The following is a 26780-nucleotide window of genomic DNA, read 5'->3' as shown; positions in this document are numbered from 1 at the left end:
CTTAATCACACCACTAAACCACACTGTAAATATTAACAATTCAGTGATGAGATTATCATCAGTAAGTAAATTTATAGAGTAACGTTGGCAACGTTATAATTAATTTCGTTAATTATTTTAAGACACCTGAAGTACCCAAATATATTAAATAAAGAGGTGTTCGTGATTTAAAATTCTTAGGAATCTTTCGAAGAAATAAAGTATGCATTCAACACCTCACGGAACAATAGATCATTAACCACAGGTATTGTGTATTTCCACAATATACTGAAATTCATAATTATTTTATTTTCTTAAGCTTTCAGGATTACAGGTGATTATGTAGTTTACCCCTTAAAATAAAATATTATATTTATTCAGTTCGTTGTGGTCTGTAGTTATAACGTGCTATCAGTATTGGATAGTGTATGAGTGACTGGACAATTTTTGACAATTGTTTACGTTCTGGTATCAGGTAATACAATTTTTTTAATTTTTGCAATAATATTCATTTGCTTCTATTAATTTTTTTCTTAGTTATTATTTATCTAAGCTAATTCTATAATCACTAGACGTATCTATGCATAAGAATTAATTAACATCTATAATATCTGTTACAATTATAGGAGTTCAGTCACTATTCAATAAATCATTATCTTTGTTTCAGATATGTATATACACACTTTAATACTGCTATTGTTAGCAGTGCCTTCTTACTCTGAGATAAAATGTGTGAGGCAAACAGAATGCTACTGTTCCGATTATTATGATTATTTAGAGTACTATTGCGAAAAATCCCAAAACACCATCCAGGTGGACAAACAAACTAAAATAGTACAAGTGGACTGTTTCTCACCATCGCCTTTGGATCAGTCGGACCTTCCTCAAATTGACGTTAGTGAACGAGTAAGTCTTGACTTTTTCAAATGCGGACCCCCAAAGACGAATTATCTTTCAATTCTACGAAAGATGAATGTAAAAAACATATCTGAACTTTCGTTTGATGGCATCTTCGACAATCAACATGTGACGATTTTCTCTGAAGATATGTTTCACGGAACGGAGGTTATTGAGGCTTTGAAAATACAGAACGTTAAATATTTGCAAATTGAAGAGAATATCTTAGAAGCTGTGCCCAAGTTGAGGGAGTTTACTGTACATTTTAGTAATATAACAAATACGTTGAATTTAAACTTCTCCTCAGTACAAAATCTTACATATTTACAAATGAGTTCCATCGGGTTGCAAGAAATTCCCTTAAATGAATACAACAACTTACCACAACTAAAGTGGGTGTTGTTATTTAACAACAACATTAAAACGTTAGGAACAAATGCATTTAAGGGTGCTGTTAACATACAACTACTGGAGCTGAGCAGGAATAAAATAGAAACCATACATGAGAATACTTTTCAAAACTTGAACAGCTTATACGTTCTTAGTTTGTTTAAAAACAACATTTCGGATATCACCAAAGATTCGTTCAAACATGCGAAGAATTTATATATCATACGTTTGGAATTCAATCCAATGTTAAGACTCCACGATTATGCTTTTGCAAATATGACAAATTTAACGAAAATATCCCTAAATAATTGTAACATACAGAAGCTACCGGCAAATTTGTTCAAAGGCTCAACAAACTTACAAGATGTGAAACTGGACAACAACCAGCTGTCGACAATTCCTAACAAGTTCTTCGATTCATTAAGCAAGATGAAAAAATTAAGGCTGGATCACAACAACATACAAGTGTTACCAATAGATATTTTCGAGCCTCTTGAATCACTGGAGGAATTAAATTTGGGACACAATTATCTGACTGCAATAAACTCAAAGTTATTTTATAAACTTGACAATTTAATGAAATTAAACTTACGGAAGAACCAAATTGAGTATATAGAACGTTCCTTCTTAAATATTAAACTTGAAGAGCTAGATTTGTCCGACAATAAATTGACGACGATTGAATGGAACCTTAACAATTTAATTAACTTGAAGTACCTCAATTTAAGTAGGAATATGTTAGAAAGTGAAACCATTCCGTATAACATACATAAAGTAGAAGATATTGATATGTCATTCAATAGAATTAAAAACATTTCGGTGAGTACAATATTATTTATGTTTGGATTTATCTGATTAATAATAATTTTATTTATCATTTTCAGTTGGTGACTTTATCCAATGTCTACGCCAATAGATTTACTGTAAACCTTTCAAATAATGAAATTTCGAAGATTGACAGTACAATTTATTCCCATCCGGATGACGATAAGCAAGAAATAACACTTTTCTTGGACAACAACCCAATTGATTGTGATTGTTACAATTACAATTTTATAACGAACTACCCGAATGTTAGAAATGTAAACAAGATTTTCTATATTAAAAATCACGAACAATTAACATGCATGTCAGGGATTCGTGTAGAGGCCCTAACCAAACATTTGGATACAATTAAATGTCCAATGAATAACTTGCTGACTCAGAAGTACACATGTACAGAGAGTTGCGACTGTTTTTGGAAACCACAAAACAGTACGTTTGAAATGGACTGTTCCAACAGGAATCTCACCCAAGTACCTACATTTGTCGCCCCTTTGAATTGTAGTATATGGAACCAAGTTCATCGTATCAAATATATAGAGATTAATTTGAGCAACAATTCGTTGGAGGTGGCTCCAACCTCGCAGGATGGATATGAAGGTGTGACCGAGTTGAATTTATCTAAAAATAAAATTCGAAATATTAACTGGATACCACCAAATATACAGGTTGGTTAATCAATTATTGTTTTCTATACATATTGCTATAATAAACTGTTATTTAATTTCAGAAATTATACTTAAGCCACAACCGTTTAACGTCGATGAATGACACAATTTTGGACAAACTAAATGATTCAATAAAATATTTGTCACTTGATGGCAATCGTTGGACATGTGATTGTTCTGCTTTAAAACTTCAACAGTTTTTAATCCATAACACTAAACAGGTAAGTAAAAAATATAATAATATTGAAGACAAATAATTTTATTAATGTTTTGTTTTAGGTTGGAGGATCACACGTTTATTGTAAAGACAGTAATGTAAAAATTATACAAAATTCTGAACTTTGCAACTACACAACCTTAATTGTATCGACTGCAGCTCCTATCGTGGTCATAATCCTCTTCATTGCATTTGGATTGGCAATGTATTATAAATGGCAGGAGGAAATAAAAGTTTGGTTGTACAGCAAAAACTTGTGCTTGTGGTGGGTTACTGAAGAAGAACTGGATAAAAACAAACGTTACGATGCGTTCCTCAGCTTCTCACATAAAGATGACGAATTCGTTTTAAAAACTCTGATTCCCTTTTTAGAATCGGACACTAATGCCTACAAGTTATGTGTCCATTATAGAGATTTTGTGGTTGGTGTACACATTGGGGAGCAAATTACGACCACAATTGCCAACTCCAGAAGAACCATAGTGGTTCTGTCTGAAAACTTCATCGAGAGTTGTTGGGCTAAAATGGAATTTCGTACGGCCCACTCAATAGCATTGTCTGAAGGCACATCACGTGTCATTATAATTATATATGGTGATATAGAAGAATCAAAATTACCAAGTGAAATTAAAGCATATCTTCGAACCAATACATATGTGAAATGGGGAGATCCCTGGTTCTGGCAAAAGTTGGCTTATGCGATGCCGCATAAAAAATTGTGCAACTTTGTGCACAATAGCAAAATATTACCTAGCTGACAATTTACTTAAATTTTACTAAAAATATTTTGTAAATAAATTTAATTTTTTTAATGTGTGAATAATATGTAATTATATGTGTTTTATAGTTTATATTATTTTATTATTTTACCTATGTACAATTATAACCCTTTCATGAGAAGATTATTCCAATTCTTCCAATGTTAAGACCCTACAATTTGACCCTCATAGCATTAGAAGAATTAAATTTGGCGCACACTTTTTGTGACGGCAGGAAAATAAGAAACACACCGTATATCCATACTTGGATCTAAAAACCGAAAGTCCACACGTGGCAGTCGAGAATGAACCGCGCCAAGGTAAAGTAAGTAATAAATTATTTCGGGAAACATCACATCAAATGGAGTATTTTAGTAAATCTGAACTTGTTTCGAAATTATTTTGAAAATATTTAAGATATCCTCTTAATAAATACGAAATTTCAGGAACGTGATTTGCCAAATATCAATATGGCTTCGTTAATGGATGACTATGGTATAATACGATTAGAAGTCTTATAGTATAATAGAAATAAACAAATTTCAGTGAGTATAATATTATTTTATTAGGAATTAATTAATATTTAATTTTTTTACATTTTCAGCTGCAACTTCATGCCATATCCTGAATGCCTAGTCTTAAAATAACCATTTGTCATTCACCACTTGCCAACAGCAAATTTTCGAAGCTGTGCACAGAGTTGCGATTATTTCTGGAAACCTCTGTACTTTACATTTACAATGAACTCTTCCAGCATAAATTGTAGGCAAATATCTACATTTGTCAGTCCTTTGTCCATATATGGAATCAAATTTCCCAAGTCCAAAAATGGATATAAGAAAGGAGCTTATTTAAATCAATTTCTATACTATGTATAGAAATTCATTTAAGTAGAGATTCAAATTGAGATTGAAAAATTTGAAAGTACCCTCTTAGTAAATACAAAACTTCAAGAAATTGATTTATCAAACAACAAAATCGCTACGTTGACGACTGAGGCCAAGACTGAATTTAATTTTTTGGAAAATTTAATAGACTTGAGGTATCTCAATTAGAGAGAGGATCTATTAGAATGTATCTTTCGTCCACTGTGGCAAAAATAGAAGAAGTAAATTATAGATTTAAACAAATTTCGGTGAGTATTATGTTATTTTATTTGGAAATAATATTTATTTATTTTTTATATAAACTTTCAGTTGGTAATTATATCTATAATAGTATCCCAACACCCAGTCACATCAAGTACTGAAATTCCGATGATCAACAGTACAACTAGATGAAAAATCCGATGATTATATGCCATATCAACTTCCTCTATTTATACCATAGTGTAAGAAAAATTCACATTTTGTAATAGATTTGTGCTCAAATTTAGATACCTCAAGCCTAGTAAATTGTCCAAAAACTTCAATTCAATTTTTGTATCACTCGTAAACGTTGTTGTTGGGCAAATCAAGGTCTTGAGGTCTTCTATTTACAAAAGGAGCTACATCCAAATTATTTTTATTTATATTAATTTCTAAATTTATAGAAATTCATTTAAGTACCAATAATTTGAATGTGGATCCTTCCTCACAAGATGAATATGAAATTGTGGTGGAATTAAATTTGTTTAGCAACAAAATCAGGAACTTTAATTGAATTTATATTATAAACTATATATATTTATACATATATATCAACATGATAATTGTTAAATGAGCGTCAATGAATATAGTGTCGATGAATATTTTTTACATTTTTTATTTTTTCCTTTATAATATGAGCAAAAGCTATAAACAGGAACACTCATATATATATATATATATATATATATATATATATATATATATATGTGTGTGTGTGTGATGGAATATAGGCAACCATTTTGTCATATGATTAAATAATTTTTGAAATCTGCAACAGTATTTGTTGTTTATACTCTTTCAAAATTATTCATAAAGAATATTCGGTCTTATAACGAAACAACTACATAATATTATTACTAGTTTAAATTTTTTAAATATTTTCGAGGAATGGCTCCTAATATCTTTTTGTTACTATTCACACTTATGGTGTTATCTTTAATTAGCGGATATAAAGCCGCACCATTAAAATTTATTTTTGAATTTGTCCTTAACACGTCACATAAAATTATTATCGACCACTAGAAATTGAACCATTTGCAAATAAGCACACAGTCTACTTTTATTCATCGAATTTAGTATATTTTTGACAAAAAAAAGTATTTGACGTGAACATAAATAATTTGGTAATATAAAAATAAATTTTATTTTTAAGAAGATCTTGGAATGACTCAAATTCATCTTAGTAATGATGGTATGTCATACATAATTTACCATACATTACAATTGTTACTATCGGCGTGTGAAGCCTCGTTATTACACACAAACTAAATGTTATTATCAATATTCAAATTTTATTAGGCCTGTCCAGCATGGAAGTGGCGTGATTTTGATAGTGTATCAGTGAGTAACAGTTAACAAGAAGACACACGTGACTGTAAGTATTCAGTTAGTGTTTAATATAAATTCATATTTTATGAATAAATGTAATGACATATTGGTCGGAAAACCGCAATACGCCAAAAGCAGCGGAAGTAAAATCCTCTTTTCTATCATATGACATGCATTGCACAATCACTCGGTGTGCGTAGCAAGATGATGGGATCTGGAGGATCACTACATCAGTTGTGGTTTAGATTTACAGTAAAAACGTCATACATATTATCAATGTAGTAACTGGTTGTGTTACTGAAAGTAACACCGAAAGAAGCACCATGTGCGTCAAATTTTTATTTGCACAAACTGCTTTTCCGTCAAGAAGGTGCGGCCGACCGGAAAACTAATATGTCTTTGGGAGCTGGCGGTTTTCAAGCGAGCCGCTATTTTTAGCTATCCCGTCCGGAAAGTCATTCCACTAATTTTGTGTTTGCGGTTGATAAGTATGAGTCTATCCAGACGTACGTCGCTCGCAAACGACGTACGCTTCCTACGCTGTTACCATTTTCATTTCATTTTATTATATTCTTATTAGTCTTTGCGCTCTTGTGTCATGTGCCTCGATGTTTTGTGTGTTTGTATTATTACATAGTTTTGTTTTAATTTTATTGGCAAGTAAAATAACCGAGTGTCTATTATATTAAAATGTTTATTTATTTATTTTCAGCATCGCCATTTCGTTATTGAATATTAAGATAATTTATTTTATTTTTTTTTTTTTCAGGTAATTGGAGCTTCAAAGTATCAAATTTCATATAGAATTTCTAACTAGTTTTTTTTTTAGTTTTTGAAATCAATTATTTAGGTTAGTATCTTCCAATTTGGAAGTCATATGTAATTTTTCAAGACTTTACTCAGTGACAAAGAAATTGCAACACCAAGAAGGAGGTGCTCAAATTTAATATTCTTTTGGTAAAACATAGATGTTATAGCAAGGAGTAAACGATTAATATTTGGTAATGTTTGGTAATAAGTTTTCTCATGTAAACTTATTTTTTATCACAAATATTTCTCACTGAGTATATTAACTAGTTTTTTTTTATTTTTATCATTGGAATAATTTTACATATAAATTTACAATAAATAAGATTTTGAAATATAATAACGACCATTTTTAGTTTTTTTTTAGTTTTAGTATTATTTCCTACTATGCCAGGACCAAACCCCATTATTAAAGTGAATCATTCTGAAATTATAGATTAATAAATCATAAATATTTATAATGTAGACACGTGTGGATTCCAAAGCAACCTAGAGACCAGTGGATCGTTAGACATGGTTTGCTAAGAAACTCCAATCACACTATTCCCTACAATATGGTAATGTCATTTATCAGGCGAATTAATAAGCAAGATGGTTATATTGGACCTGCATGCACTGCGAGAAAGCATCCATCAGGATATATCCTTTTTTTGACGTAAGTCATTTGACTCTCCTGCTGATGTTTTGAATTTTATATTACTGGGCAACTTATATACTAATAATAATAAATTTTATTTATGTCCAACAGAATTAACTTTAAATAGGCACTACAACATACAAATATGTAACATTGGTTCTATGTTTCGGTATGGTTGCTGCTTCTTGAATTATGTCTTGGCACGTTAAATCTAAATGCTTCAGAATAGAAGCGTTTAATTGGAGAATAGCATTGTTTATTGGTTGTCTTCATCGTGCATTGTCATGAACAACGATGCGAACGAAAGATCAACATTTGGTTCAGAAGTCACTTTAGGAGCGTACAAGAACAACTTACCAGTTAAGAAACCTTCAATTTATGACCACAGGGAAACATTTGTCTAATCAAAACGTACGATTTCATGAATCCAATTTACATTCAAGACTCCCAAATGTTGTACCTGAATTAATCATAGTACACAGTAGAATGGAGAAAAACTTTGCTAATGAACACATTAACTGGAATATGAACCAATGGAGTCAGCTTCTCTTTACAGATGAATCCAGGTTTTGTTTAAGTTCAAATGACACACGACAAAGAGTGTATAGACTTGAAGTGATACCTTTTTTATAAAAATATTATAAGAATTTAATTATTATAATTTGAACAGGTATATTAATATGAAGTCAGCATCCACCAGCAAAATTTCTTTAATCCTGTGGTCCATACCCAAAATATTGAGAACATATGGATGCGATGAAAAATGAGCTCAATTTGATTCTACAAACAAATTTCCCTCATATATGCATAAATTTATTTGGAGAATTGCATCAGACAACCATATCCTTTATATAAAATAAATAAATATAATAAAATTTAATTGCCTATTATTGTTTCATTTCATTTCTTCCACACAACCTAAACTGACAACACCATCTGCAAATTAGAAGTCAAAGTAGTCAGATGTTGACGTACTTTTGGATAGATTCACACTTATCAAAATATCAGTGTTATTTAAAAATAACTCTCAACGTATGACAAATGCATCGTGAATAATGTTGTTATTTGGCACAAAAATTTGACGTGATAAGAATTAATATTGATAATTTAATTCAAAATAATTTGTACCCAAATACAATATTATAATATTTTTATAGTTTTAGGCGTCATGTGGTTTTATGTGAGTCTGCTAGTTTTTTTCCTTCCCTGTTCATACTCAAATGATGTGAGGTGCGTCCGAAATGGGGACAGATGTATTTACTACAATCAGTCGTCGGCAATCAACTGTAACACTTTTGTATGCAATTTGAAAATATTTATTAATACACTTGAGGGATCGATCAAATTATCAGGAAAAATAGAAAAACTGGAAGAAGTATTTTTGGACCCTCACGTAGAGACTCTTACAATCAAAATACTAGAACTGCATGATTCAAACGCAGATGTTTCATTACAAAGACTCCTTGAACATCAGAATCTTGAAGTAATCACCATATCCAACATCAATAACATCATTATTCAACAGAATTTTTTAAACAATTTACATAATTTAAAGGAATTGAACATTCACAACACAAGTATTAATCCCATTGACGTGCCACAATTTTGTAATAAGAACTTGAAAATATTAAATATAAGTGAAACAAATTTAAAAGAAATTAATCTGAATCAGTGTAAGGAAATGAGTATAGTGGTGTTAGACTTAGGATCTAATTTAATTCAACGTATTGAACGTGACACCTTCAGCCACCCTAGCATTGAGATGATCAATTTAGAACGGAACATACATCTCCAAATAGATGGAAATGCGTTTGAGAACTTACCGAATCTACGGAAAATTAGACTGAGCAATTGCAACTTGACGGTACTGCCATCTAATTTATTTAGTGGATGCAGAGCACTAAAGGAGGTTTATTTGGAATTCAACAATCTACTACAAATAAGACATGTATTTGGCAATCAGCAACTGAAGGTATTGAACGTCAGTCATAACTTGATTCGCACTATTGAAAGTATTGATCAAATACACTTAGATCAGGAAAGTGTGATTGATCTTTCATACAATAAAATTTCGAAGCTTATAGTAAGTATTATATGAAACTAGTCACAATGAAATAGGTTAAAATATAAATATATTTTTTAGCATTAAAGCATTATGTATACAATACATTTTAATGTATAAAAAACTTCTTTATTTTTTTCTGTACAAAGACTGAAATTTATCATAAAATGCTTCAGAATAGAATAGTTTAATTGGAGAATAGCATTGTTTATTGGTTGTCTTCATCGTGCACTGTCATGAATACCGAATCGAATTTGGTTCAGATGTCACTCCCAAATGTTGTACCTGAATTAATCAGTACACAGTAGAATGGAGAAAAACTTTGCTAATGAATACATTAAATGGAATATGAACCAATGGAGACAGGTTCTCTTTACAGATGAATTCAGGTTTTGTTTAAGTTCAAATGACACAGTACAAAGAGTCTATAGATTTGAAGTGATACCTAATTCATTGTGACTATTTTATATAGTGGTTATGATAACTTGTACTCTAAATATTCTTTGTAGATACCAAATCTGCAGTACAAGATCGTTGTTAAACAAAATGCAAGAGTTGACCTGTCCCACAACAATATAATACGTGTTATCGAAAATCCTATAAAGAATCAACAAATGAAAATAAATCTTCTAAATAATCCGATTCGATGTGACTGTTGGAATTATAATTTTATATCTAATCTCCAATCTACCAAATATGCATCAATTTTATTAAATTCTGTCCATTTGACGTGTGGAAATTCCGGTCAAAATTTGAGTAAACTAAACCTAAGTAGTATAAGTTGTGATATAAAATGTCCTAAAAACTGCAGATGTCTGTGGTACCCGCATGTTTCAAGTTTCCTAGTTAATTGTTCTCATAGGAATTTAACAGACAGTCCAAAATTAATTATTTTAAATAAACTAAGAGATGAGACAGTACACTTGAAGGCAAATTTTTCAAACAACGTACTGACTGCGATGCCTGAAGAAAATGAAGATTACAGAAAAGTAAACATATTCGATCTGTCGAATAATAAGATTAAAACTATTACGTGGTTACCACCAAATGCAATGGTACATGAGTTGCAAATAGAAATATTTTTTAATAAAAATATTTTTTATAGAAGTTATTCTTCAATGACAATAATATAAAATCAATTGATCCAGAAATATTAGATGTGATGAGATCATTAAAGTGGTTAAAATCTTTATATCTCGGAGGAAATCCTTGGTTGTGTGAATGTTCGACGTTAAATTTTAAAACGTTTCTGATGGAGAATAAAAAGACAGTAAGTTTTATGATGAACTCGTTTCAATATACCAACATATTTTGTTTTAGATACAAGACTACAATAGAATTATTTGCGATGGAACTGACATACACGTATCAAGTTTTGATATTTATTGCACGCCCATAAAACAAAAAAAATTTATTGGTGTAATCGCAATTTTAAGTTTTGTATTAGTCTTTGCTCTATCACTCACTATTTATTACAAATATCAACTAGAAATTATTATAGGATATTGTCGAAGGTCAGAAGATGAAGACAAGGACTACGATGTGTATCTTGGTTATTCGGATAAGGACTTACAATACGTTTGCAACATTCTCTTGCCCAAGTTAGAAAAGGAATTGGGCTACAAAGTATGTCTACCACACAGAAATTTTGATGTTTGTGATTATCGACCCACACAAGTTATAGACTCTATTAGTAATTCTCGCCGGACACTCATAGTGGTTTCAGAAAATTCAATAAAAGACGAATACTCAAAACTGGCATTTAATACTGCTCATTCTTTGATGATTAACGAGAAAAAGACAAAAGTTATTGTTATTATTGCTGAACCACTGGACAGGCTACAAATTACTGGTGACTTGAAGAAATATATTTCGACCAACACTTACATTTCTTCAGCTGACAAATTGTTTTGGCCAAAGTTATCGGAGGCGTTAAAGCCTAAAAAGAAATCATGAGCAACATTTCAAACTAGTTGTTAAATTATGTTTAGTTATTATTTTTGTATATTATAATTTTGATTTGATGTTTAACATGAGGAGGAATTGTAAGATTAGAAGAGGACAGCAGTAGATTAGGCAAGTACCATTTTTTGTATGATCAAATGAAGTAAATAGAAGTGTCCTGGTTTTTAGGAAAAATATTGATTTACAATTAACAAACAAGTTTTATAACTACACGAGTCCCTTTTGAACTGGAACGTTTGAATTATTTAAAAAATCAGAATACTAATGGCAGCTATAAAATGGCAATATTTGTATGTAAGAATTAATAAATATTGCAATCACTAGACATTTGTTTATATTACCCAATGAAAAAGATAGAAATAACTTGAATTACTCTTATTTGAACAAAAGCAAAAATGATATTGCAATACATATGGATGTTTTATATTGTAATATTAATAGTCTTTCAAACGTGAATAAAATTAGTTGATATGAATTTTTCATAAACCCAATGAGTAGCCATTATTATGAATTTTATAATAATTATATAAAAGTATACTGGAATTTATTCATAATATTTTGACATATTTTTTATTGAATTCATTTTTTTTTTTTCATTTATTATTAATTTTAATAAAATGACAATATTTATATATAAGCATTAATAAATAAATAATCAATCATCAAAGAACAATGCATTCATTAAAATCAAAACATTAAAACACTTGAATTGCTGCTGCTGTTGAGCAAAAATTATATAAGTACAGTACAGGTAATCCTTAAGGGTGTTTTTTCGAATTTCTTTGTTCCTAAAGGCTCAAATGGTTGCAAATTGATAAAAAAAAATCTCTGAAAATTTGGGCTCTTAATATTAACTATATATAAAAAGTCTCTTATGATTTATCAAATCAAATTACCTCAAATTTCATTTTTTTTTTAAAATTTTTATAAAATAAACATTTGTGTTTTAAAATGTATTTTCTTTTCATTTCTTATAAACTTTCTTAAATATATTTTACTTTTTTGTTCAATATTGATTGATGCAATTATAGAAGACTTCTAAAAACCGTAGTCTGTGTTAATATCAGATCCAAATTATTTCTCTAATTTATTAAAGCATACCTTTATTTTCAAGTTATAATAGTTATTTACTAGTTTATTATTTTTACCAGTATACAATCAGATCATTAGTTTCATTCAACATGTTTCATTATTTATGATATTCATATTTAATTTATCAACTACAACTACTTTAAATCCATCTGAATGGTGTAAAACTGAAGATTTCAAGAAAGGTTTAATATTGATGAAAATTGATTAATGGTTCCATATTTCTTCTATACTTTAATTTTGTATCCTTTAATATTGAGAAACTTTCTGTTTTTAATAACTAACAAAAAACGTAGTACATTTTAATATACAAGTGTTTTTATAAATATATTTGATAATATTGATAATTATAAAAAATGAATCTTTGAGCTGGAATAACTTTTGAACCAATCGACTTAAATTTTAAATTCTCTATAATACGTATTATTATTATTATTTTAAATTTATTTTCCCCGAGTAACAAAATTAAATTAAAGAAATTTTTCCCATGTTATTTCCATAAGAAACTTTGGTTTTAATGCGAACTATCTTAGAGTTAATATTAAATGCTCAAATTTTCAGGGAACGCTTTTTTATTATTTTAGAATTGAAGGAGCAAATAAATTCCAAAACACCTCTGCTAAGGACCACCCTATACACGTGGAATGTTAACAGCCTTTCAATACTGAATATAATGAATGTTTCGTCAATCTTTATATTTTGCTAAATCTAATGAATTTTCAATACTATATTCCAAAAATTTTAATTTTAATTATATAAAATCATATTGGAATTTATTTATAAAAGTGTGACTAATATTTTAGCACTCTATTTCTTATTAATTTCAACTCTCGAGTAAAAATATCCATTGATAAACAATCATACCACTATATTTTTAAATTAGAACCAATTATCACATAGAATCCTTACGAAATGTATGTGAGCAGTTATTCATAGATGCGTAAGAGACTGGATAAAACAGTCAGAAAGATTCCCTTGCAGTTCCAGTCGATTGGAATCTCGGTGTGATGTGAGGAATTTTCGTTCGCGTTTTTTTTTCTCTCCACTATCAGTAATTTATTTGTTGATTTAGGGTCGAATACATGAATATCAATAAATTTCATTATCATGTTTAATTTTCTATATCAATTATCACTTGTTATCATATGGGCTCAGGTGCTTGTAGGAAATGTTTAGTATTAGTTTTGTGGTGACTGGTGAAAATGATTGGATTTATGGATTTATGTCATTTTTTAGGTGAGTACTCAAGTAATGTAATTTAAGACACTTTTAATAATGACCAGATTGTCTTTTATTTATTTAATTAATTTATAATAATTATGCCTGGAAATAAATATTGTGTTGTATTTTATTAATCATTAATTTTTTTATTGGAAATGGTAGTTAAAGACATAGATTATAATTTTCATTATTATTAATTATTTTTAATTTAACTGACTTAAATTACTACTATACAATTCTCATTCAAATATTTGGTACTATATTATCTCTTATTTCCTTGTACCAGTAATGAAAGTAAATATTTAAACTATCTACTGGTAGTGTGGCTGTAATAAAACTTATATTGTTTGTATAAATAATGATAGGTACTTCTTTGTTCAGACAAATGAGTATATATAAAAAATTCTCTCTCTCCCCCTCTTTATTATTTAGGAGGTATCTATCAAAAGTTATGGTCGAAATAAAATGAAATGAACTGTCTGAATATGCTTGAGCTTAGGGTAGCATTTAATAGAATTTAATAAATGGTTAATAGAAAATACATCCCCAATATTCGTCACAATTCATTCAATTAATCCTGTTAACTGTAAACCGATATCCAGAAACAAAACTGTCAAGTTTGTCCAATCGATAGAACAAGGTGGACATCGAAATCGAATGGTCGATTATAAAGAGTGGGCATTTTTCCAATGGTCCGTGCACACGCAGAACAACTACGCAACCCTGACTTGATCGAACTGGAAAAATCTCATACTCCGTCAATATAATCCCCTCCTTAGTTTTACGTGTTCAATAACGGGAGGGGTCCAAAGGCGCGCTATTTATACATTTTCCACTTCTTCGGCGCTCCCGACTGCCTCAACTGGAATTACGATTTTCGCGATGGAAAACTTCAATTCGAGTTGGTGAACGTGCGTCGAGCCGACTTTCGTTCCTTTTACGAAAACGACGGCCGTCGCTTCAGCACGCTGCCACCACGTCCTCCGTCCGTTCGTCGGTTTTTCCCACATTTTATTAATAATAAGTTGCCGTATTGTCGGTTTCACGAATGTTTTTGGTGAACACGCGCCTAAAATTAGCACGTTGCCTGTGATGTTTTAAATCATTTATCGTTAAAATGTTGATTTATAACTTTTACTTGTGACCAAACATTTACCCTGTCAATTAGCGAGTTTTGTGTGAATTGTGTAGTGGTCGTCGTTCATTGCCACCATGCCGCTCTTCAAAAGGAAGACCGAAAGGACTAAATCACTTTCGAGGAAGGATATATCTTTGGCACGTCTTGAGAACTTCAGGAAGGAGGTCATAACTGATCATCATACTGTTCCTCTAAGTAAGTCCTGCTGAAAGCCCAAAAGGAACATTTGGCCACTTGGCAACATTTTTGCAGATTATGCAACAAACTTCTAATTATAATTGAACATTAACTTCTCCTTCGACCTCAGTAATATAAATTATCCATTAAAAAACTATAAGCATTTAATTTAATTAGCACCCATTACTGAAGCTGAAGATTCAATAAAAACCTTAATTATGTGCTAAAATATGTTTGTAGTGGGTAATAGTTATTTCCATTTTCATATTTCTAAACTGTTCAATTCACCCCCTGCACGCAGTTAATTAAAGGCCACTCCTATTCGGACTTCAATGATTTTTGCTGAAATTACTCTTGCTCTGTTAATGTTTACCTGTCACTGTTAATTTAAACGCTGCAACTCGATTAGTATTAATTACTAAACAAACCCAATTAGCAAATTACTTTTGTATTTCTCTTATTTCCCATTTGGCAATTAAAAAATCTTTATATTTACAGAGTTATTGATTGTTAATTAAATATCCTAACAGATGTTTCAAATCAACCGGCAAAAAATAATAATCTACAATTTATGTGTAGACAGAGCAATTCAATCAATATGTCTCAAATTTTATACAAATCAATTTTCAATTTCCAGGCATTATTATTGTTGATGTTCAGACTAAACTTTCTCTATTGTAACCAACGAAATTTAATTTTTAGTTAATAACTAATTACCGACATGTGGTTATTTCACAAACAACCAAAACCAGAGCAATATAGACGAAGGCTTACGAAGGCGGAGATATCTTCCATCAGGTTAGATAAATTCCGAAAAGATGTATGTACTGAGGACCACAAAATTTCTTTGAGTAAGTCTTTAATAAAGCATTTATGTGAGGTGCCGTATTATTCATACTTTCTTTAATTAAAATAGATTAGATATAAAGTAAAATTTAAATATAAAGTCATCAATCATTGTTCCTGGAAGTAGTATTAACAAGTTTTGAGTAGTTTGTTTAGTCACCTGTGGTAAATATAGACCATCGGTCTAAATCTATTTCGACTTGGTGTATCTGTGTTTGATACAATAACATTGCTACTTGAACTCAGATTTTTTTTTTCTTGGGTGTATCAAAGAAGTTTACTAATTGGACCCAATAATCTAAAGGCAAACAACAAACATTAATTTCTGTAAACTTTTTAATGAATTTTTTTATAGATTAGTGAAAGTCTTCAAACGTTTTGATAATGGAATTTACTTTTCATTTTGTTTGTTGTTCGCATTCTGCACTTGCACTTGAATAAAGAAGTCGAATTTTCATAAATTTAGAGAAATTAGATCACGTTGACGGGACTTATTTTTGCCACAGTTTATGCAACTTCGAAACGGAACTATAAATACATTTTGTTTAACTTAGCCGAATATGTGGTATGTTATCTTGTTACATTTCACAAAATTCTGGCGTATCTGACTTAACATTAAAAATAGTGTTTAAAATATTAATAAATAATTAGATTTAAAAGAAGATTTTAAAAATACACAGTTTTTTTAAAATGGGTAGCTAAAATTTCGGGAGTAGTCAGAACACGTCTAATAATGAGGAAAATCTAAATAAACCTTTTCTAATGTTTCCCCTGAAGAAAATACAGACTCTCAAGTTGTTTCTTTCTCATATTTATGTAAGCTTTGGTCCAATCGTGTTTAAATTTGGTATGTATTATCTTAAAATACATGCCTCCAATTTTCTGTCGGTTCTCCTCTTTTTCTAAGTCACTGAACATTTTTTAAATTTATTAATTTACTTATTCTTTGTACAATTTGGAAGGAAAAAGGTACTCCTGAGTAATTTTGAATATGACAGCTGTTGCCATGATATTTCAGATTTAATGTTTTCAACTTATTATTATTATTATTCTTATTATTATTATTATTATCAATCATTAAAACTGAAATATCTTAAAAATGACTGTAATAATCAATATTAATCAAGAACGTAAATTGTGCAAAAAATATGAATAGATAAATAATTTTAAAAAATATACAGTGGCGAGAAAAATGGGGTGAGAAATTCGGGTGCATTCCCAGAATCTACACTACTGTGTATTATGGAAAGAAATTTATTACATAGAATTGTAGACAATTAGACTAAAAATTACGAAAATATTATATATACACTACAAATTTTGAAATTTAAATTTGAGGGGCTTCAGGAGACATAATAATAACCATAGTAAATATTTTTGTGTTTCATCCTCATTTATTATTTGCTACATTTAAAAATACAACATTAATACATGGATTTTAAAAATTATATTATATATATATATATATCTATATAAATTAAAGATCCTAAAGTTTGGATTATTCCTCTTTAAACAATTTGAATATGATAATTAATTCTTTAAATATCGTCTTTTATGTAATAAATAAAAAGGTTTAGGTATTACCCAATCGAAAATAAAACTAATTATGACCAATTTATTTATATATTTTTAAAGATTCCTTTCCTGAAAAACCCGTTCAAGAATTCGATATTAAACTATTATGATAGTTTCAACAAAATATCAAAATTGAAGATATTAATTCTGATGGTTTGGTAATTTATTTTTTATTTGACGTAATTTTAAAAAATACGTAGAAATATATTAAAAAAAAATATATATAAAATTATAAATTGTGCCATGAATATATTTAACTTATGATTCAGTTACTTTCTTCGTTTAATTAAAATTTTGTTGACAGTTGGTTTACACATACATTTTTCAATAGTCTGGTGAAGACTGGTGGTAGGGTAAAAAGTATTTATTGCTATTTGTCTAGACATATGATTTATTAATATTGTATGTTTAGAATGACTAAAGATGTTGGAAAATTGGCATGCGGCCAATTTACGTAAAATCAGAAATTTATATCAACGATTACTGGCATCCTACAATAGTTGCAACCATCAAAAATAGATGTTCTTTTTTACGATTTGTTTAATAAAAATTTGCGGCACACCCAGATATGTGAATTTTCTGAGTTAGTTGTGACATCGAGTTGATCATTCTCATATAGGACTAGGAGACATAAGTAAACAAAATTTTGATTGCCATATGACAGGGTATTTAAAATGATGTGATAAGAACTATCTGTATGCATAATCAACGTTTTTGTTGTATTAATAAGTATTTACCTATCACCGTTACCGTTGTTACTCATTACTCAGAATCAATAATTTACATTAACAAGTGTCAAAAAATTTGTTTAGTTCTGTTAAAACAGTTTCTATTATAATTCCATAAGAATTTAAAATTAAACAAACCACAAATTATCTCTGAAAGATTATTCGTAATATAGTGAATGTAAAGGTAATAAAGTGATGAAAATTTCATGCAAGTCATAAATAAAACCTTAGCGAACTGGCTTGTTAATGAACAGAGAAGTAAACATGTTTGTCTATTTTCGCTCTTTTGAAATGGGTCAATTGCTATATTCCCCAAAGCATGGACATTCCATCGGTTCTGCCATGTTTGACATTATATCGCGTCACATTTAGTTCATTAGTCGATGTATTTATAACCCGAAGAGGAAACGCCTATTTTTTTTTCTTCAATTCCACCATGGATCCATAGATTATTCATTAAAATTGGGCGTGGGATTATTTTAATTAGAATAGCCCTGTTTATAATATTAATATATGGGAAAATGTGGCAAGACTCGATGAGTAATGAAAGGTTCTATTAAATAGATACAAAGACTAGAATTTTAAAAGCTTTAAATATAATTAATATCAAACACCATTACTGAATCTAAAGGTTAAGTTATAAATGTTTAAATAAACATATACGAAATGGATCAAATAAAACTTCTCCAATTTTACGACTGATATCGTCAAATTGGACGGTCTATTTTAAGTAAGTTCTTAAAGACAAGGTTATTATAAACTAGGTTACATTAATCATAATTCGCTAGCAATGTACAGGGTGTTTCACTTATGTTAACTGCTACATTAGAAATTCATGGAGAGCGGAAAAGGTTTTGATTTGAGATTTTTATAGCAATTATAACTTAACTTGACCTTCATTTCTAATTTATTTTGATCAAAATTTCATTTCCGGTTTTTCCGGAAGAGAAATCAACTGTGTTATTTTCAATAGAATACCCCAATTTTGGGTTTTTAAATTCTACATGCAATTTGTAACATAATAGTTGAGTTATTAATTTTTTATCCAAAAATTTGTACAGCTTGAGTATCTAACTGAAATGTCTGTAAAGCCAATAATTTTGATGTTAATAAGTTCATTTTTTACATGCACTTTAACTAACGACCAATCTATCAGGAGCCACTGTTAAAACTCTCATATTTTATACAAGGTGTTCGTTATTTACGTTTAATTTTGTGTATCTCAAAACATCAATATCTTCAAATAACTCTGTATAAATATGGGAGTACTAATAATTTCTGCTTATAGGATCATCGTCGGTTAACGTGTATGCCAAAAATTAACTTTTCAGCAAATAAATTAGTGGTTTAAACGTCAATCTGCCAAATTCTTTGCTCAAAAATTATGGAGATTAGGTGTAGAACATGGTGCACCATCTACGTATGTAGAATTTGGGGATCAAAAATATACAGGGTCTCCTACTAAAAATAACATGGTTATAAAAATTTCAAACCAATACCTTTTTCTATTCTTCAAATACTAATGAATAAGTTAGATGAATCACAGTGTATTTCTTCAGCTATTACACTTAAAATTTCTTATTTTATATGGAACTAAGATGTCCTCAAGTTACTTTTGTTACTTTCTGTTTGACGAAATAATAATTTCATTATTAAGTATATAATGAATCTATTTTAAGTATTTTTCAAGTACCCATTGTCCCGTCAAGACGTTGGGTATCTTCCTGTACCACGAATTTCTAATTTCTTTTTCAACTGAAATCACCATGGCTAAAGTTGAGCTGGAATCTGAAAAAATATTCTATTTTTCTGTAAGTTCTGCTGTGACAAATTTATGTTTGTGTGACACGAAAGAATGTAGGTTATCGCCCCCTGACCCCGACTCTCTCTCTCTCCAACTGTCTCGACGACTCTGGATCACTCGAAAAAAATGTCTAAAAAAATGTTCTGGAAATAAAAAGAGCGAAAAATTTCCGGTCTGGCTAAAAACAAACCGTGTGTCCATGGCGTGCAAGCGTAATCCAAATATTTATAGTTTCACTACCCACCCGATGTAAAACGTCACTGGAAACGATTGCAACACTGGATACTGAAGTAAAGTAAAATTGGCAATTTCTACAGACAATCAGTGACGTAAAATATATGTTCGAGGTCGAATACGTCATTCCTGAGAGTCCTATTTTTGAATTGTTTCATCTTTTGGGGAACACGGAAAATAACTATTACTTACAGGTTTAAATCCTAAAACATAAACATCTTTATTGGCCGTCAATCATTGTTTGATTGTAATTAGTTTTTTTATCAATCTGAATTCTGTAGTTAAGTTTTTAATGAAATTGTAATTAATTGCCAATGGTGTTCCCTGTTTAATAACAGAATGATAAAAAATTATTTGTATTTTTTCAGATGACCTGTGTAGAAGACTTCAAACGGACCGTGAAAATGGTCTGACGCCAAAACAAGCCGCCGACATTTTAGTTAAGACTGGACCAAATACGTTAACTCCTTCTCATAAAACACCTGAATACATTAAATTCATCAGGACATTAACTCACGGTAATACTGAATTTTCAAAATAATATATATATATATATATATATATATATATATATATATATATATATAATATAAAATATAAACAGTTGAAACACATTCATTAAAATGTCTTGGCATCAAAATGAGTCTTAAGAACAAAACAATAGTACAATAATAGTAAGTGCTTAATTATAACTTAATTCTGGTTATATTTAATTCATTCAAAACTATTTTTAACAACGATTGTTGGTGACAAAGTGGTGCCAAAAGTTTCACTTTACGCTGAAGTGATTTAATAATAATCAGAACGGTAAAGATAATAAATAATAACTTTCTTAGAAAATCTTGATTGCTTAACTGTTTATTTTGATAGAGTTTACAATCGCTCCGTCGAAAATAATATTAACTTTTATATTTCATCACAATAGATTTTAAAAAATATTCATAATCCATCAAAAGTTTTGGGAAGTGGTAAAAATATTTTTTACCTTTGGTTTTAGGTTTCTCGTTGCTGTTATGGATAGGTGCATTTTTGTGTTTCGCCGCGTGCATAATAATGAAACTAACACTGAACGAAACAGACACGGACAACCTGATCCTAGGTTGCGTTCTGGTCACCGTAGTCGTAGTTACCGGATGTTTTATGTACTTCCAAGAGCACAAAAGCCAAAAAGTAAGCTACAACGTCGACAAACGTCCATACATTAAACTTATTTTAGATGTGTTGGTTTAATAGATCATGGAATCCTTCGAAAATATGGTGCCGCCAAAAGCAACAGTGATACGCGGTGGGGAGACCATGACAATTGTGTCCAAGGAATTAGTTGTGGGCGACTTGGTGGATATGAAATTCGGAGATCGGATTCCAGCTGATATTAGAATTATTCAAAGCAATGGCTTTAAAGTAACATAAGATCCGGGGAAAAGTCTAAAAGTAAACTAATCGGATCATTCCAGGTTGATAACTCTGCCTTAACTGGTGAATCGGAGCCTCAATATCGCAGCAATGAATGCACCAGCGATGACCTATTGGAAACTAAAAACTTCGCTTTTTTCTCAACCAACGCAGTTGAAGGCACCGCAAAAGGTAAAACGTGGATTATAAAATCGAAGGTTTCTAAAATGTCAATTTCAGGAATTGTTGTTGCTACCGGTGATCAGACAGTAATGGGAAGGATTGCTGGTTTAACAGCCAGGTTGCAGCCTAACAAAACACCGATTGCCAAAGAGTTGGAACATTTCATGAAGATCATTAGTGTCTGGGCATGTTTCCTTGGTTTCGTGTTTGGGGCAACTGCTATGGCATTAAACTACTCCTGGATCGAATCCTGTCTGTTTTTGATTGGTATCATTGTTGCCAACGTACCTGAAGGTCAGTCCCAATAATTAAAAATATTAATAATCAATTCCTAAAATGTCACTTCGTAAATAAATGAACTTTCTTGAGGAAGTTTAGTTTATGATTTACTATACAAACGCTGATTCATATTTTAAAATTGGTTTATTAACGTTATAATGGTTTATAAATTTATGGCAAAACTAAAATAAGCCAATATAAATAAAATTGTGATTTACCAAATTCATGGACATGTTACCAGAACATTATTGCCTTCCGGGAAATGAACATTTACTTAATTACTAAATGTTTCTATTAATTCTAGGTTTACTCGCGACTGTAACTGTTTGCCTTTCTGTTACTGCCAAAAGAATGGCAGCTAAAAATTGCCTGGTTAAAAACTTGGAGGCAGTAGAAACGCTTGGTTCAACTTCAGTCATATGTTCAGATAAAACAGGAACTCTAACACAAAACAAGATGACAGTCTGCCACTTCTGGTACGACGGTAACATCAAGGACGCCGACTCGACAGTTCAACAAGAGGGTGCAAAAAATTACAGCCATTCTGAAGGTGCCACATATCATCTAAATGATATAATTGATACTAACTTTATGAATTTCAGTTTTCAAGACATTGATGAGATGCGCCACCTTGTGCAATCGCGCTGAGTTCATCCACGGCCAAGAAAACACTCCAATCCAATCCAGACAAGTAAGAGGAGACGCATCAGAAGAAGCCATCTTAAAATTCGTCGAAGTCACCCACATACACGGATCACCAACTGAATTCAGACAAAAAAATCCTAAATTGCTTGAAATTCCCTTCAGCTCCACGACCAAATATCAAGTAATATCCACCCATCATCGTCCAGTCAAACCAGTAAAGCACTATTTGCGTTTCAGATCAGTATTCACAGTTTGCAAGAAGGTGGATTCATCGTTGCGATGAAAGGAGCCCCGGAAAGAATTTTGGCGAGATGCACCCACATATGTACAAAAGACGGGACCAAAGAAATGACCGATGAAATCAGAATGGTGTGCGACAAAGCTTGCACCGATCTGGCGGAAAAGGGCGAAAGGGTGCTTGGTTTCTGCGATTTGGTTCTTGATCCTGCTGCGTATCCCAAAGATTACAAATTTTGCGCCGAACCCCCAAATTTCCCGAGGAAGGATCTCCGTTTTGTGGGTTTTATGTCGTTGATTGATCCGCCTAGACCTCAAGTGCCTGACGCCGTACATAGGTGTCGTTCAGCTGGTATTAGGGTTGTAATGGTTACTGGTGATCATCCTGTAGGTTTGAGATTTCTTCAGTAGGGCCAGAGTACTTATGTATTTAATTTTAGATTACTGCCAAGGCTATAGCTCGACAAGTGGGTATAATCAAGTCTCCGGAAGTTATAGATGCATTTAATATAAATATTATTGAAACACTGCCACCAGATTTAAAGAACAAGGCGATTGTCATTCATGGCTCAGCCTTAAGAGACATGACCAATCAAGAACTGGATCAAATAATAGCTCGTTTCAGGGAAATTGTTTTTGCCAGAACGTCCCCCACACAAAAACTTCATATTGTTGAGAGCTGTCAACGAGTAGGATTCATAGGTAAGGCTAAAACATTCTATTGGAGTTACGTTTCCAATATTAATGTTTTCAGTTGCGGTTACTGGTGACGGAGTCAACGACGCTCCAGCCTTGAAAAAAGCCGACATTGGTATTGCCATGGGTATTTCTGGCTCAGAGGTATCACAACAATCAGCTGATATGATACTTCTTGATGATAACTTTGCCAGTATTATAACAGGTGTTGAAGAAGGCCGCAGAATTTTTGACAATTTGAAAAAATCAATTGCCTATACTTTAGCCTCCAATGTTCCAGAAATATTACCGTTTTTGGCATTTGTACTTATAAGCATTCCATTACCTTTAGGTGACTAAAGACATCAAAGATATTTTTATGAACAAACTAATGTGTATATTTCCAGGTGTTATGGCTATTTTATGTATTGATCTTCTAACTGATATGATGCCTGCCATCAGTTTAGCATACGAAAAAGCGGAGAGTGATATTATGCTAAGACCTCCAAGAAACCCCAAAAAAGACAAATTGGTTACTAGAAAACTGTACTTTTTGGCATACGGTCATATAGGAATGATTGAAGCCCTCTGTGGCTTCTTCATCTACTTTGCCATAATGGCCGAAAATGGTTTCTTGCCTTCAAAACTAATTGGTACTAATATTTTTAAATCCAGTTCTATCAGATAACTAACAAAATGTTTGAAGGTCTTCGTGAGCAATGGGATTCTGAACACATAAACGATTTAATGGACTCTTATGGACAAGAATGGTCATATGAACACAGAAAAGAATTAGAATATACTTGTTATACAGCGTTTATGATCTCCGTCGTTGTCACTCAATGGGCCGATTTAATTATTTGCAAAACAAGATTCAATTCAATACTGAAGCAAGGTATGGGAAATATGGTACTTAATGCCAGTTTAGTTACCGAAACTATTGTGGCATGTATGTTGTCATATTTGCCTAAAATGTATTATTTGAAATTTTATCCTGTTAAATTTGTGTGGTAAGTATTGTTATTTATGATGTTATTTTATTACTCTATAACTCAATATAAAAATTTCAGGTGGTGTTATTCACTTCCGTTTGCAATTTTCATCATTATATTTGATGAGTTCAGGAAGTGGTGCATAAGGAAAAACGAGACAGGATTTTACAGAAAGGAAACATATTATTAATAAATAAATTACTTAATATTTCATATCATAGCCTTAATGTTATTAAAACGTACGGTTAGTTGTTATGTTGAGATGCTTGTGTCCAGCAACGGAGACCCAGTTATTGAGTGTGTTTTAAATAATGTTTCAATATGCACAATAAAATGTTATATTCTATTAATAAGCTCAATAGCTTCTTATTGTTTTGAATCTTGTCAGTATTTATGTTTTCGTTTATTTGATTAAATTTTAATCGATATTTTTCCATAATTTTTTTTTGTTTCAAAAATTTAGGAAATGTTTTACTTCTGAAAATATGCAGATGCACTGCACTTTATATTTATTGTTAGTTACAATAGTATAATATTGTTGAAGCTTACTTTACAAGTCAGAATAGTAATGATTTTTTTACTTTTGATCATCTAGAAGTGTGTGTAATAAGTAGATGTCTAGATGTAAAATAGATATAGAAAATTTCCATTAATAATAAAGAAGTATTTATTTACATCGTTTTTAATTTCTTTATTTTAATTATTAGGGAAATATATGATACTAGTATAGCTTACAAACTACTTAAGTTTCAAAATGAAATATATGGGGCTTGTCGTAGGACACCTTAAATTATGCATATTTCCAAAAAAAAAAAAAATTTAATTTCTTCCTATTTGGTGCGTGACTCCGCGAGGGTGGTGAGAGTATCACCTCATGCTTGCGATTGGTCAACATACGGGTTTATGTAATTACAAGCACATCACGAATGTATTCAACTGAAATGCAATTTTTCCACTCAAATTTCTGATTTATTTATTAACAAATCTTACAGATTGTTTTATAATAATCGTAATAACATTGTAATAATTAATGATTATAATCAATTTTATATGTTGATGAAGTGCAGTGGTTCTAACTGATAACTGACTTTAAATTAAACATATTAAACATATTATTATTTAACCGAGTTTAAATAATTATAAAAAGTGAAACCACATAAATTTTAATGTTTAAAAATATTATGATAATGCCTAAAAACATATAATTATTTTGAACAATACGAGAATTTAAAAATTTCTTTTTTCTACAAATTATTTAATACACACACTTTATGAAAAATTAATATTGTGAAATTTATAGTTCAATAAATTTATAAAGAATTTTAAAAATAAAATTATTATAATGAAATTATTTATAATTTTAAATTATATTATCATTATCATAACAAAAATAAATGAAATAAATTAAATGAATAATTTAATATAGTAAAATTTATGATATATTAAATATTAAATACAAATACTTTTTTATTGTTGTCACTTCCATTTTATATTAAAAAATTTGTTTATAGGGCTATTTAAAATGAAAGTGCCTGTGTAACTTTTTTATTAATTAAACGAATATTTGAGTACTATCTTTTTATATATTTTCATTACTCTGTTTATTCTGGAAAAAGAATCCAATAACTATAAATATATGAAATGAAAAAGCAAAAATTAATTTATTTACTATAATTTTTGTTTATTGAAATATTTACATGTAATTATCAGTGGCAAATTTTTAATTAAATTTAAATTATTTAACTTATTATTGGTGAAAAAATAAATTTTTAAATTGCCGTATTGTTAAAATTAATTGTTTTTATAAATTATCATATTTTAATTAAAAATTTATAATTTGGAACCACGTGATTTTTACTGCACTTCATCAACATGTAAAATTGATTATAATCATTAATTATTACAAT

The 26780-nt window shown here is 30.3% G+C and overlaps 2 protein-coding genes and 1 long non-coding RNA gene across 5 annotated transcripts; all 3 read left to right on the top strand.

The window, feature by feature from the left end:
- Nucleotides 1-103: 103 nt before the first annotated feature.
- On the top strand, nucleotides 104-11973 carry LOC109606092 (protein toll). The gene is made up of 10 exons (XM_049964638.1): nucleotides 104-244; nucleotides 299-454; nucleotides 647-2085; nucleotides 2151-2756; nucleotides 2819-2977; nucleotides 3036-3726; nucleotides 8741-9714; nucleotides 10203-10748; nucleotides 10799-10963; nucleotides 11014-11973. The coding sequence occupies exons 3-10, from the start codon at nucleotides 649-651 to the stop codon at nucleotides 11647-11649; spliced, it is 5214 nt and encodes a 1737-aa protein (XP_049820595.1). The 5' UTR covers nucleotides 104-244; nucleotides 299-454; nucleotides 647-648; the 3' UTR covers nucleotides 11650-11973.
- LOC126264949 (uncharacterized) lies at nucleotides 6548-8518 on the top strand. The gene is made up of 2 exons (XR_007547523.1): nucleotides 6548-7649; nucleotides 7743-8518. It is a non-coding gene; the product is annotated as an uncharacterized LOC126264949 (long non-coding RNA).
- Nucleotides 11974-13864: 1891 nt separating the features above from the next.
- LOC109606095 (sodium/potassium-transporting ATPase subunit alpha) lies at nucleotides 13865-25547 on the top strand. 3 transcript variants are annotated; one of them, XM_049964824.1, is made up of 15 exons: nucleotides 13865-13983; nucleotides 15986-16134; nucleotides 20839-20988; nucleotides 21468-21640; nucleotides 21704-21871; nucleotides 21925-22054; nucleotides 22103-22339; nucleotides 22629-22874; nucleotides 22927-23150; nucleotides 23207-23593; nucleotides 23647-23908; nucleotides 23961-24233; nucleotides 24289-24534; nucleotides 24588-24891; nucleotides 24952-25547. In XM_049964824.1, the coding sequence occupies exons 2-15, from the start codon at nucleotides 16005-16007 to the stop codon at nucleotides 25061-25063; spliced, it is 3042 nt and encodes a 1013-aa protein (XP_049820781.1). In that variant the 5' UTR covers nucleotides 13865-13983; nucleotides 15986-16004; the 3' UTR covers nucleotides 25064-25547. The 3 variants fall into 3 exon arrangements, with proteins under 3 accessions (XP_049820781.1, XP_019878226.2, XP_049820782.1); XM_020022667.2 differs by lacking the exons at nucleotides 13865-13983; nucleotides 15986-16134 and adding an exon at nucleotides 14811-15301; XM_049964825.1 differs by lacking the exons at nucleotides 13865-13983; nucleotides 15986-16134 and adding an exon at nucleotides 20611-20664.
- Nucleotides 25548-26780: the final 1233 nt, after the last annotated feature.

The sequence above is a fragment of the Aethina tumida genome, chromosome 3 (assembly GCF_024364675.1).
Source record: "Aethina tumida isolate Nest 87 chromosome 3, icAetTumi1.1, whole genome shotgun sequence".
Classification (NCBI taxonomy): Eukaryota; Metazoa; Arthropoda; class Insecta; order Coleoptera; family Nitidulidae; genus Aethina; species Aethina tumida.
This window is presented reverse-complemented; position numbering and strand designations above follow the sequence as displayed.

Excerpts from the sequence above, each read along its gene's own strand:
- LOC109606092 (XM_049964638.1), top strand. The coding sequence starts at position 649 with ATGTATATACACACTTTAATACTGCTATTGTTAGCAGTGCCTTCTTAC. Across the intron at positions 10,749-10,798 it reads GGTTACCACCAAATGCAATG|AAGTTATTCTTCAATGACAA; the intron begins GTACATGAGTTG and ends TATTTTTTATAG. Across the intron at positions 10,964-11,013 it reads TGATGGAGAATAAAAAGACA|ATACAAGACTACAATAGAAT; the intron begins GTAAGTTTTATG and ends ATTTTGTTTTAG.
- LOC109606095 (XM_049964824.1), top strand. The coding sequence starts at position 16,005 with ATGTGGTTATTTCACAAACAACCAAAACCAGAGCAATATAGACGAAGG. Across the intron at positions 21,872-21,924 it reads TTCAAAGCAATGGCTTTAAA|GTTGATAACTCTGCCTTAAC; the intron begins GTAACATAAGAT and ends GGATCATTCCAG. Across the intron at positions 22,875-22,926 it reads AAATTACAGCCATTCTGAAG|TTTTCAAGACATTGATGAGA; the intron begins GTGCCACATATC and ends TATGAATTTCAG.